Source organism: Haliotis asinina, chromosome 12 (genome assembly GCF_037392515.1).
Source record: "Haliotis asinina isolate JCU_RB_2024 chromosome 12, JCU_Hal_asi_v2, whole genome shotgun sequence".
Lineage (NCBI taxonomy): Eukaryota > Metazoa > Mollusca > Gastropoda > Lepetellida > Haliotidae > Haliotis > Haliotis asinina.
The window spans coordinates 23,207,380-23,220,891 of record NC_090291.1 but is presented as its reverse complement, the minus strand read 5'-3'; the positions used below and the strand labels follow the sequence as shown (position 1 = coordinate 23,220,891).

The window sequence follows — 13,512 nt, the reverse complement described above, 5'->3', positions numbered from 1 at the left end:
TCATAAAGAAGTTGATATCCATAAAAATCTTCTTTCTTAACATGTTTATGTACTGTTTGAAGCTAAAATGTGGTTTCTTTATAATGTTGCAGATGATGTCTCTTTCACTGTTGGTTTTTCCAAATCTGATGACTTGTGTAGACACTCGACATACAGGGACAAGAAACAGGCAGCCAGACTTGAACAGTTACAAAAACAGCGTTCAGAAAGAATAAAGATAACTGAGGTTTGTCAAGAGCTTTGAAGCCTTACTTAACAAGTTATCATTTCAGGTATTTTTTATGGCAAAAGCAGATCTTGTTATTCACAACAGTGTATTGAGAGGTTTTCTATTTCACAGTTCAGGGAAGAAATGTTGTTCTACTAATGGCAACAGTATTCCAAAATACCAATTGTTGACAATTTTAACAATGAGAGACACAGACTGTAATCAAACCCCCTTCATTTATCAAGATTTACAGGTTCATACTCAATCATTCCAATCATTATTGTGTTTGAATTTACCAGTCTTGGGAAAGTTCATGAAATTAGAAAATTGTTAGGAAGTCCTAAAAGACACTAGAACTTATGGTATGTCATCAGTCTTTCCTGTTTTCTACTTACTCTCAGAACTGACTGTAAAGATAAACCTTAGACTTTTGGGCTTTCGGTGAGTTGAAATTGGGCTATGGTATTTGTAGTGATATTCATATCAAATTACTCTTAGTCTCTGGTCAGAGTCTGTGCCTACAAGACCACACAGGCAGTGCCTATTGTCTGCACCCCTGGCTGTAAGGTTTGTATTTCTTAGCTCTTTGCTGACACTACATGTCTTTTGAGCTGAATGATCTTGGCTGAGGTGTCTCTAATAAAAGAGCTCACAGGATATTAAAATGTGTAGAAAGTAATAGAAACAAAATGATGGATTTTTATCAGCTGTCTCCTTGTGAATTGTTAGTGGATCCATAATACAATATCCCCCCTACATAACAAAGAAGGATCACACAACAATTTACAAACAGTTTCATACTGACAAAGTAAGCATACTTACTGGTACATTAGGAACAATAACAAAAAGCATAAGTGTCAGTGAGAATGGTTAAAAAGTCTAACCTCTTGGTAAAATCATCTCTCTCATGTCCACTGGTCTAACACCTTTTTTGTTTGAATCTCTTCGAATGTTTCAATGCCTTCTTTTGCAACCAGTGGGAAATAAGTTTAAAAGCTATTCCAGTTAACCCTTCTACCCCTAAATGCTGTTTCCAAACTGAGCCTGTCAGGTTTGACAATTAACCAGTGCCAGATGCACAGAGCCCCATGTTGACCACTACAAGTGATATTTCACCTTCAATGTATCAACAACATGTGTCTTCATTGTTATACATATAGATAAATGTTAAATTAGTCTAACTGATTAATAAATTTGCATCAAGGAGACAATTCATTGTGAATGTCCTGTGATTTCTTGGTTATGGTAAGGAATGCTTGATGGGCTTGTTCTCTCCCCTGTTGTAATGAACTTTTTTCTCTTCTTCACTAGTGCCAATAACTTTGTTGGAAACTCTTCCTTAGATAACTTACTATCGGAGAATGCCAACGAGATTTGATCCTTGATGGTAATTATTGTGTTTCTGTGCTTTCTTTTACAATTGATGTGAAATAAAGTGAAGAGCTACTCCAAAGACTTCCAACACTACCAAGCACAACAGGTGTGATGGTGACATTATCGTTGAGAATAATGACAATCGCAATCCAAGTCACTAGTCCCACTCCTTTTCTAGTTGGTTTTTATTTTGCTTATTTGTTGTGAAAGAAATCTGTCAGCAGTTTCAAACTTTTCAGCTACTTCATCCATAGCTGAGTATAATCCTACCTCTATAATACAGTTTATAAAATATCCTTGAAAAGGGTTCTGACAATCTTTTTGTGAGTATACTTATAGCTCATTAGATCCACATTTAGAGGTAAGAAATAAGTCCTACATGAAATGACAGGCTTTTCAATATAAATGACCCCCCTCAAGGCTTTAAAGGTGGTTTTTCGTGGGCGTCACCCCAGCAGTTAGGTGAAAAGTGGTTACAACAGCTGTACTGCGCTGCACCAAGAGTGCAGTGATTACGTTCACACAGCTGGAACGGTTCATGGCCGGGAAGGCTAAAATCGTGACGCTTGTCTGTTCAATGAGCCTTCTAGGTACTTGCAACGCAATGTTATAGCTGAATGAACATGGCGCGCCTCACTCACAACACGAGGCTCTGACAAACTATAATCAAAACAGGATTTAAGTGGACGCTCTTTCATTTGGGCTCATATAAAAATATAAATAGAATTATTCACATATTTTCATGCCTAATCGTCTTTATACATTTGATTGAATTTGACATTAATTGTCATTATCCATGGTAAATCATATTTCTCTCAGTCAGCCTTCGAGACAGTTTGAGAAGTTCAGACACATGGTCTGGATCGGAATGAGATGCAGAGAGCATGTATTTACAAAACCCAACATCCCTATATACATTCTTTATGGATAACAACTTCTTCTATTGTATATGATGCAACATTTCGATGAGGATTCTTATACCGTTGTCACTTTAGCTTCACAATGATATATGAATCCATACTGAAACATTGCATCATATACTATAAAAGTGGTCAGATAAGGACCATGTTGTGTAATGTCAAATCAAGACATATAGGTGTATATAGTGTTGTTGAAATATTTCTTTGGTTCATATTTTTTTCAGTAAAAACTACATGAACTTTGAAAACAGTTGAGTTATTTTTAAATCTTCCGCTGCTTCCCAGTGCAGATGATTCCCATATACACACAATGAGCCCTCAGCGTATCAGCAAATGAACCAGCCAATGAAAAGTCTTTGTTATACGTGAGTGTACACCCAATGCTCTGACTGTGTTCAATGCTTCATTTTGAGGGATATAAATTCAAGTACAAAATATTGCACTTTAGATTCGCGATTGTACATTTATAATTTAGTTTATTTGAGTTTTGTTACAATCAGCGATGTGTATGAATGTCATGAATAAGTAATAATTTTGTTTCAATTATATTTTTGGGGGCTGCATGTGACCTTTAACAGATTGTATGCCTCATCATGGATTGCTGTAATGTATGATAGCAGATTTTCTTGAGTCAAAGACCCAAACTAACCCCATAACTTAGTATTTCAGTTTTAATCCATCAACCAAAGTTTTGGGACTCTTTGTTTTTGCAAGTTACATTTAAACAACAATAGGTATCCAACTTTAATTTGCTCAGTTAATAATGATATCAGAAGACCTATTTGGATGTTGAATTTCTAAAATTGATGTCGACTATTTTAGATTTTACGTAAAAAAAATATCATGTGAAGTGTCTGACAGCAACATCATCTTAGCAAGGGAATAACTATCAACAATGTCGCAGTTGCTGTGTGTGGCAGGTGCAGGTTGGGTGACTGTGTGATTGTGAATGGACATGTTGAGAAGGGGCCATATCACTGCACTATTTTTTCAATTTAAGCTGATTTTTTCAAATTATTCATTTGTATTGAAGGATAATAGCAAATAATTAACATGATATCAAACATCATAGTATTACAAAGATGAGCAGGGTGAAGACTTGCCATATTATGAGGACACATCAATATTCAGATTCTGATGTGCCAGAATCCCCTTCTTCAATGTCAGAGTCAGATTCTGACTTTAAAAGTGTGTGATCAATGGTGCAACTGTTTCAGTTTGCAAACCATCTTTTTGCCGATATTGTTCTTCCACTTGCAAAACATGACCTACACAATTTTTCCACAAGTCTGTGGGAATGTTAAAAATTTTGTCTACCTCATTACATTTTATTTTGACCAACTTAAACAATTTGTTCTTCTGTGCAACTTGTTTTTCAAGGTGGCCCCATACCAGTTCTATCGGATATGAGCCACAGTGATAGGGTGGAAGATGTACAATGTCATAATCATGTTGTCAGTTTGATAAATAGATAGTTGCCTTTTGCTAAAACTAATCTTGTACAACTCTACTTTTGTCGATTTTGATGGATGTTCAATGCCATGTTTATGAAGCCAAGCAATCGTATCTCCCTTTCTGGAATCTGAGATTGGACACTTATCTGCGGGTGGGTTTGTCAATGCAGAACATACATTGTTCCAATTCTCCGACAGGATTGGACGAATCATACCCTGTCAACTCCATTTTGTGATTGGGTATTGGTTCATATGAATGAACTTTCTGTTACATCAATTTTGTAATCACAAAGTTTCTATGACATTAGACCAGATCAAGGAAATTCATATGTACGGGTTTGTTTTCGCTGCTAAATTCATCCCTCATTACTCATTCATGAAAATGATGTTTCCCTTTCTTATGATGTTTTGACACTCGAGGTGTCAATATCAGACTCTGTATCATTGTCAAGGGATATAATGCGAAGAAGCATAGTTCTGGAAATCTAGGTATCATGAAGTGTATGTTTTTTTAAGCAATTCAGAGAAATGAAAGGTTTTGTCTCTTGGCTTCTTTCTTGAAAAACATGTGTAAGCTTTTAACTATGTCTCATGCAACGTTAGAGAGCACCCAAACACTACTAGCTGTAATTTCACAAACACTTCCCACAGAATGCCCCTGCATGCATGTATGTAACATGTTGCCACACATTGCAACATTGTTGATAATTATTCCAGTACTTGCCACTACTCCGGTGCAAAAATGATGATGATGTCAGAAACTTTACATGATAGTTTCTTCTGTAAAATCATTCATAGTTAACGTAAAGTTTAGAAATTTAACACCAAATTCGGTTATCATATATCACTATTAACTCAGAGAATTACCTTTTGTTGCCTTTTTTGCTGGAGGGAGCTGCAGGGTAATTACTTATGCATGATAACACGTTAATATGCAAATATAGGCATGACATCACAGATCAGATAGGTTAATGTACAGATGTTTCTTTTCATGCACTCTTGCAAGTGATGACTCAAGCCTTCATTAACAGGAAACAATACATAGTAATTATCATTGTGCCCTTTACCATCAGTGGAAACCAGCATGCTCATAAACCTATTTCAACATGTAGGTCAGCAAGGTGAAAGAGTCAGTGTTTGTTTGATCTACTCATGCAATTAAACACCTGAGGATTTACTTTATAGCAAAAGATACATAGTAAAAAGAAGCGTACCATATATGGAAAAGCGTGTGCTTCACTTAACCAATATTAGCCTTTCTGAGTCTCAAAGTCGACTGGCTTAAACTGGGCATGGTGTAGTAGTATCTCCCATTTAAGCAAGGTAAGCCATTGGTGCAATGTCAGCATAAGGCTTTCATGTACTGCATAGAGACCAGAATTTTCTTTGACAGACGTGCTTTCAACATAAGTTGCGATATAATGAGGCAGGGAGATATTTATAAACATAGATCATTCATAAACCAATGTATGCTGTATCAGGTTTTAAAAAGCTGTTGATCTGCCCATCCTATATACCATCAGGACCATGACATTCCACAGCCCGTGAATCAGAGATAATTAAAAGCCAGTGAATGAGTTTAGTTTCATGTCGCACTCAGTAATATTCCAGCTAAGGGGTCCGTAAATAATCGAGTCTGGATCAGACAATCCAGTAATCATCCTGTTAGTGTCGCCTCTTATGACAAACATAGGTTACTGAAGATCAATTCTAACGTGAACCTTCACAGGTTAGATAATTAATAATACAGACGAAACAAGGTAATTTACTGATCTTAAATTACATCCTTTATTAAATAAATGTATGTAGGTAGGTAGGCTGGCTGGGTAGGTAGGTAGGTAGGATCTGAACAGATTCCTTATGGTATCAGCCTTCTGGAATTTCAAAACTGCCAGATAACAGCTCTGTAAACATTCTCAAGGTGAAATCTAACACTGTGATTCAATATTCAAAAATGTATAAAATACTTAATGCCTCCGTATGTTATTACATGTTTGTCTGACCTGTTGCCTCCTGTACCAACTGCACACTGTTAGCATTGTGTAATTTAGATATTGCTTCCGTAGTCCTAATCCACATCAGGAAAAGTACCAGAACCGGCAGTGTTTTGGAAAGAATATTAAGACATAATGATGTATGATGAAATAAACATCTTTTGCTTCTCAAGTTCACCACCACTACCAAGCTAAGGTTAGTCAAAGTCACAAAGGAGTATATTTGTAACGAGGCCAAGGCCAATATACAAGATATAACTATACATAGTTAACAAGAGCACACAAATGAAGTCTAGAGTAGAAGGGAATTTTCAAATGTTTTCCAGAAGAAGTGCTAATTGTCAATTCCTTGTACAAGTCGCATATAAGTGTGAAATGATACTCGTCCTCTACAAAGGTGTGACAAATGGGACTGAAACGTAAACCCAGTTTGACTGATCGCCACCTACCCTCTTTAAAACGTAGTGGCAAGACATTGCATCTGAATTTGGTGTAAGTAGAGCGCAACTTTCTTTCCAATATGATATACGGGTATCTTTCTGGTTCAAATATGAATTTCATGCCAATGTTCCTGGCGGACTGCAGTTGTGGGTTCAACTGTCCCACAACCCTTGTGAATTTTTGGCGCCAGATTCGGTCTTGCAGATTTTGCTCCATCAGGCATACATTGGCATGGCATTTTCCCAAAGTAGATTAAGTGAATTGCCATTGATGCTTGGAGTCATCCTGTCTTTTGCACACTCAAATGGTGTGTTTGTTGATGGTTGAACCAAGATGATCTTGGTCAGCCTAAAATAGATGAGCCAGTTTCTTTCTGCCATGTTTGTTCAGAAGAGTAATAAAGAATTACGATCAGAACACATTTCTAATTCTCAGTGGTCTTCACAAAGCCTCTGTTACGTCAGTCTTGGGATGCACCTACAATCTTTGATTGTGGTGTTTGTCATGTGAGTAAGGAAGTTGTTCAAGATGCCAAGTATTAAATGTCTTCAGAGTAACTTTTGGCAATGAGCCCAGATCACATTGTTGATCTGTACATAGACACTTCAGTTTTAGATTGGGTAGCATGAGGGCACAGCTGAAGTCTGAAGAAAGAAGGTTTCTTCACATCACCTAGCTAGCTTTTGATGTATTCTTTATTGTATGCAGTTTTGGCTCAACATCTCAGGAACAAGTTCCTCATGATTCTCACAAACAATGCCATTGTAGACTTTTGCATCAACCCTGCAAAGCACAAGTCTTCAAGAAGATTGTGCAAACAAGGAACCTGAAACTGATTTTGGCAGCACCACATTGTTGAGAACATGTATGATGGCAGTAGCAGGAAAACCAAGGCGAACTTTTTCGAAGATTGACCATGGACAGAGAAGTTAAACTCATGAAGGTTCTAGAGCTCATCACACTTCTAGAAGATAATCTAAAGAAATTCATTTCACCAACATGGGACATAGATATACAAGTAGTCCTTCAACATCTGACCAGCGACGTCTATGAACCATTTGTCAAAAGACTTTATATCTCAAAGTGTTAGCCACAGCAGCCAAAATGTCATAAATTCATGTGATTGACATCAGCAAAAAATAGTTTGATACTTGTGAACATGCTTCAGTGCATCTTAAATTAAGTTTGGACTTCTAGGAGAGGCAGTTAGCCACATCCTTTTTCACATCTAAGCTCTGAAATCATTTTAGAAAGACACAGACGATTTATTGCATTGCCCAGTATTATTACTTTACATCTTTTCATTTATCTGCAAATAATGTCTTTGAGAAGAGGAAAGTTTATGAGGATATTTGTCTTGCCATATATATGCATTAGTCTCTAGAACAGCTACATCCTTTTTGGATGAGAAGAGTAATTCATAGAGCTTTCAAGGCCACAAGACTAGACCTGCAGTGTTGAATCCACATGACGTATTCATAACATCTTAAGAATAGTTGGAAATGCAGAAGACGTTATTAAGGAAGTGTTTATATTGATCAGCAGATTAGTTGAAGATCAAACGACAATGGCTTCTAATTGTAAAATGCATATATAAGACAGTTACAATCATGGTACGGCATATCACAAGTCACTATGAGACCAAAGTGTGTGTTTTGCAAGGAAACAGTCTACAGAAGTCAAGCCAAGATATTCTGTCATGGCTGTGACAATTTAACGCACAGAGAATGTGATGTGTTTGTTATCGGAGCCATTCTTGTGTAGGGACTGTAGAGACATGCCGATTCATGAAAGCAGCTGAGTTGACCTTGAAGTAACACAAGACATGGACATTGAGGCAGATATAGCGAATGTTAACTTTGTGGTATCATTGTCATCATCTGTAGGTTCATCATTGCAAGTTGACCACAGTGACTTTGTTCAGCAATATCCACGGACCAGTCATTGATTTATAAACTATGAAATCACAGAATGTGAGAAGGACAAACTGCAATCAGAGAGAAAGTGATCATGATATTGAATGAAGGAAGAGAATGTGTGGGTGTAATATCGTTATGTTATTATAATATTGAAGGAGGGATGAAGAAAATGTGCAGACAAATGTGAGACAGTGTTAATATTGTTAGTATAATATTGAAGGAGAGATGAACAAAAGTAAAATTAACTACATGTGGTTTTCTGTTTATAATGGCTGTTTTCTCTTAGCTTAGCGGGCTGTTTTCTCGATTTCTGTTTTGGCTGTTTTTTGCTGGGGTCCATTTTCACTATAACCCATGCCTTTGTTAAAAATAGTAAAAAAAGACCTGAAAAGACTCAGGTACACTTCATGAACACAGTTTACATCTGGACCACAGAGTATCTGTCTTTGCGTGATGACTTTTTTTCCAGGTGCACTACATGTACTTACACTAAACTTTTTAATTGTCATACTGAAGCTGTTGTGTTCATATGTGTCTTTTTTCAGTTGACATGCGTAACAGAGGTATTGAAATTTACTCTTTAATTTCTTTTGTAGCTGAGGTTACAAACACGAAGGAAGACTTTGCTGGAATACCAAAGAAGATACAAGGAGCTGTATCCTTCTAGACAACATTACAACATAATTCTGTTATAAGTAATAGAAATAGCCTATTACTAACCAGTATTAGTAATTGTTATGATTACATTTTTCTCAAAGAATTGGTTTCATTCACTTTTCCAAAGTTCCTATTGAAACATCAGTATTTGTAGTTCCAAGAACCACTTTTATTCATTGTTCCCAAGTTCATATTGAAACGTCAATATTTGCATTCAAGGTCAGAGCAGATTCCTGGCAGTTCAGTGCAACTGTCCTCACTTAGACTGACTGCAATAAAGAAATAAGGGAATCTAGACTTCAATATAATGTTCAATATAAACATTAACATGTTCAACTCCATAAATACAAATACACTTCTGACAAAGTTCCACGTTTCTAACCACCTGCAGACATGAATAACGTTACCGTTAACTTACATGACAAATATTTTGGTAAATAATCCTTATTACTGTTAAAATTATTGACTTTGAAAGCCCTCACATATGAAAACCTGAAAAATTCTGTTTTCAGAATTTTTGCAAAGCGTATGAGGTTTGAATGCAGCAAACAGTTTTGAAAACTTGAGATACATACAGATGTTACTGAATATTGCAGAAATGCTGCTGATAGATTTACGATATATGACACAATGTGTTGATTAGCAAAAAATGTCAAAGAAATCCATAGTAGACCATCTGCTGTCCAGCAAAAAATGTTCACATGGCCAGCAGGTGGCATACAGAACCCAAAATTACATCACTGTCCACCAGTGATCTCCCTTTGACACACCTAAATGCAACCTGCAAAAACTGAATGGAAAACTTCTGTCCAGGCGCCTCTGTCAACTACAACATTTTCAGACAAACCCATGAAACAAAATAAATTAAAAAATAATTCAGTGTTCGTTGTAACAATCACTGCCATTAATTCTGCCATCACACTTTGAATATTTACAAAGTTCCTCTTCACTTTCAAAGTATACTCAATGATGATTGGTCAGTTGAAACCATGATAAGTCATAGTGTTTTGGTGTTAAAAATAGTGTTTGTTTGTTTGCCAGGTTTACGTGAACTGGGAATTAATTAAGTACTGAATTCTGTCTGGACAACAAAATGATGTGTTGTGGTTGTACATGTATATGGCGCAATTCATTTGTATGTGGCTAAGAGCTCTACATAAGCAAAGAAACAGGCGTAGCTTTGCTGATATTGAATGAATTTTGTGTACTAAATTACCTGCGTCTGAAAGAATAGGATAGGATATAGGATATTTATATAGCGCACATATCCACACACTATTGCATGCCCAAGGCGCTGGTATTTTTCCCTTGATCATTGGATGTCAATCTCAACAGCACATCATAATTCAATCTCAACTCCCTAGGGAGTATACAACTCTTGCTGCTACTTTGTGCACCGAGTTTATTGAGGCTCTCTCATGCTAACGAGGTACCCATTCACAGCTGGGTGGACTGGGACACACAGTTACAGTACTTCGTCCAAGTTCACTGCACATTGCTGTACCCGCAACTAGGTGTTTGCACGTATTCATGTGGCCACCATCTGGTCATATACCAGTGGATTCCTGGGTTCTTTTAAGTGCACAGAGTTGTGTACTGTTCACTAGGGGTTGTGACAACACTGAAAGAGTGTGCACACAATGTTGACTCCAAGGTTTTTACACCCGGTCACAGGTGGCTCGATCCTGACACCTCAACCTCACTGGATCACTAGCCTGGCACCTTAACCAGCTCGCCAACCATGCCCCACAAAAATATACTCAACAACAAAAGTTCTTGTGATGCAATTAAGAATGGTGTAGGGAACACATAAGAGAACAAAGATAATACAAACACTTTTCCTTTATAGAACAAACAACTGACCTGTTAATGACGCCCATAATTTTGGATTAGTGACAATTTCAAAGGGTAAAACACAAATCTGAATGCTTTAGGGGTAAAATGGAAAGTCCCACACTAATACTGGGTATGACCACCAGCAGAGCAACACACCTCTGTTGCATGGAATAAATCAGTCATGTATGACATTGTTGTGGGATGTTGTCTCAGATCTAACAAAAGCATTGCAGTTGCTACAGCATTAGATGTGGTCTCAACTTAGGCAAGTGAATTTGTTCAAAATTGCCTCTGTTCACCCAGCAGAAAATAGGTACCCAGTGGGATAAAGTCATGTGACTATAACCGTCAAGTGCCTAAGCAGCTTGGGTTATCCAGGGTAATAATATGGCTTACTTTGACTGCTAGCACTATGAGCATTCACCTTGTTAATGGAGTTTAGCTCAATATAAATGCATATATTATAACTATTATTGTTTGGTGAGTGTTACAAGCATTTCCATTTCATCCCCTACATGCTCAATAATCAACATGTAAGTTTGCTGGTCTCCAGGAATGCACATCAACATTGTTCTGAACCAAAAATGCTGAACAATATGGGCAGTGTGTGGTCTCCGTTATCCTGCTGTATTGTCACCCCAGGTCCATATTGTCATATGAACGGTAAAACGGTGGGCTGGAGAACCTCATGCCAATATAGATGCCCTCTCAGATTACCAGTTATGATGAGAAGGTCTGTCTTGTGTGTACCCACAATTCCTCCCTAGATCATCACACTACTGTCTCCAAACCAATCAATTTCCATCACACAATTGGCAGCCTAATGTTTGCAATAGTAAACTTGCACATGGCCATCAGCTCTGTGAAGGGAAAAGTTGGACTGATCTGTGAACAGGATATGATTCCATTGTGTCCATCTCACATGCTGTCTTGGCCACTGTAGATGTCATTGACAATGTTGTAACATAAAAATCGTCTGTCTTGATGAACGTCGTGTGATGATCCCAAAATGAGGTAAATGTCAATGAACAGTTTGTGGTGATATCCTCCTCAGTCCAGGGATGGTTGCTGCCGTGACAGTTGCTGGCTGGAAGCAGTTCCAGTGATGTGTCTTTCAAATCCAGTTGTCTTGACGTCAGGTCGTCACCAGGGGTTGACTACTACAAGGATGCTCTCTGAAGTGATTTGTCTGTTGGTGTTGTTGCCACAAGTTCCATACTGTGTTTCGATGGACATTGAATCTGTGAGCAACTTCTCGTTGTGGAGTACTGGATTGGAGCATTCCATTAACTCACTAACGTTCATTTTATGTTATCATTTTACCTTGGCATAGCAGTTGTTTTTTGCTGAGAAATATGTTGTTATTTAAGATAGCACTCCTTCATTGTGTCTTTATTAGGAATGAAACATTCTCGCCACTACCCTGGTTTGAATAATCACAGACTAGACATTCTTCACAAAATTTCTGGTGAAAAATCATTTTTCATGATTTGCACACATTACTTTGACAGATGTGTTTGGATACTCTGTCATAGTGTTATGAATGCGTTTTTTGATGATTTGTATACAAACGTTAGTGTTCGTTAACAAAATATCTGTGTCACAAGAACTTTAGTTGTTGAGTTTGTGAACAATGAAGTGATGTTTAATATGTGACATCATTACTGGTAACTGGAGGTGTATGTACTGATGTCAGTGTCAGTAAGAGGGATCGATGTTCACAGTAATGTTTCATATTTTTGGGGGCCTACAAGAAAAGATACATGAATGCTGTCATCAGTGTGCACAATTTTGCTCCCCAAATTTGCAATGATTATTGTAATATGCATATAATCTGAGCCATAGGCAAACTGTAGCACAAAGGTGGTTGCGCATTATAGAGAAAATGACCAGTCTTCATATATGCGAGCGAAGCGAGCAAGGTTGGCAACCCACTTCCCTCGCTTCGGTTTAAAAAGTATTTTTCATGTCAAAATGAAATGTCTCCACCATCAAAGGTACACTCCCATTTCCTCACTACTTTGTGCTCTCCGATTTCCAACCCCATATTTAATAATTACTCACATGAAATATGTTTTATTCAACATTTTAACCCCACTTGCACTACAGTTTGCCTATGTCTGAGCCAAGGAACCCTTAATGTAGAAAATAATGTCCATATTTCAAACTACACCTATGAGTCGCACTGGTAGGTTTCAGAGAGCAGGATTTGGTTCCACATTTGATTATTTCTTTCAAACTTGGATAATTTGTAAATTAATTGTTGGAAGTTTGATGAATTTATTGTATGTATGGCAAATATGAGTGAGTGAGTTTAGTTTTACTTCACACTCAGCCATATTCCAGCTACATGTATATGGCGGCGGTCTGTAAATAATCGTGTCTTGACCAGACAGTCCAGTGATCTGCGCAATTTGGAACCGATGACGTGTGAACCAAGTCAGTGATCCTGACCACCTGATCCCATTAGTCGCCTCTTACAACAAGCAGTGTCGCCTTTTATGGCAAGCATAGGTTGCTCAAGACCTATTCTACCCTGTGACTGGCAAGCATGAAATATATGTAATGTGACAGGCATGATGACTTTGTAAACAAAGTTCAAAATGGAGGTTCACTTACACATTCTTTTGACCTTTGGGAAAGGATTAGGATATGGTTTATAGGGTTATTAGATGGTGTTTTTGGAGGGGGTCAGTGGTGTGTAGCCAC

The 13,512-nt window shown here is 37.5% G+C and overlaps 1 protein-coding gene across 1 annotated transcript in view; it reads left to right on the top strand.

The window, feature by feature from the left end:
* LOC137257911 (uncharacterized protein C20orf96-like) overlaps positions 1 to 13,512 on the top strand; it is a 103,115-nt gene that overhangs the window by 25,776 nt on the left and 63,827 nt on the right. The window contains exons 3-4 of the mRNA XM_067795415.1: positions 93 to 226; positions 8,907 to 8,965. Coding sequence (XP_067651516.1) covers positions 93 to 226; positions 8,907 to 8,965 — 193 coding nt within the window. The remainder of the gene's footprint in view (positions 1 to 92; positions 227 to 8,906; positions 8,966 to 13,512) is intronic.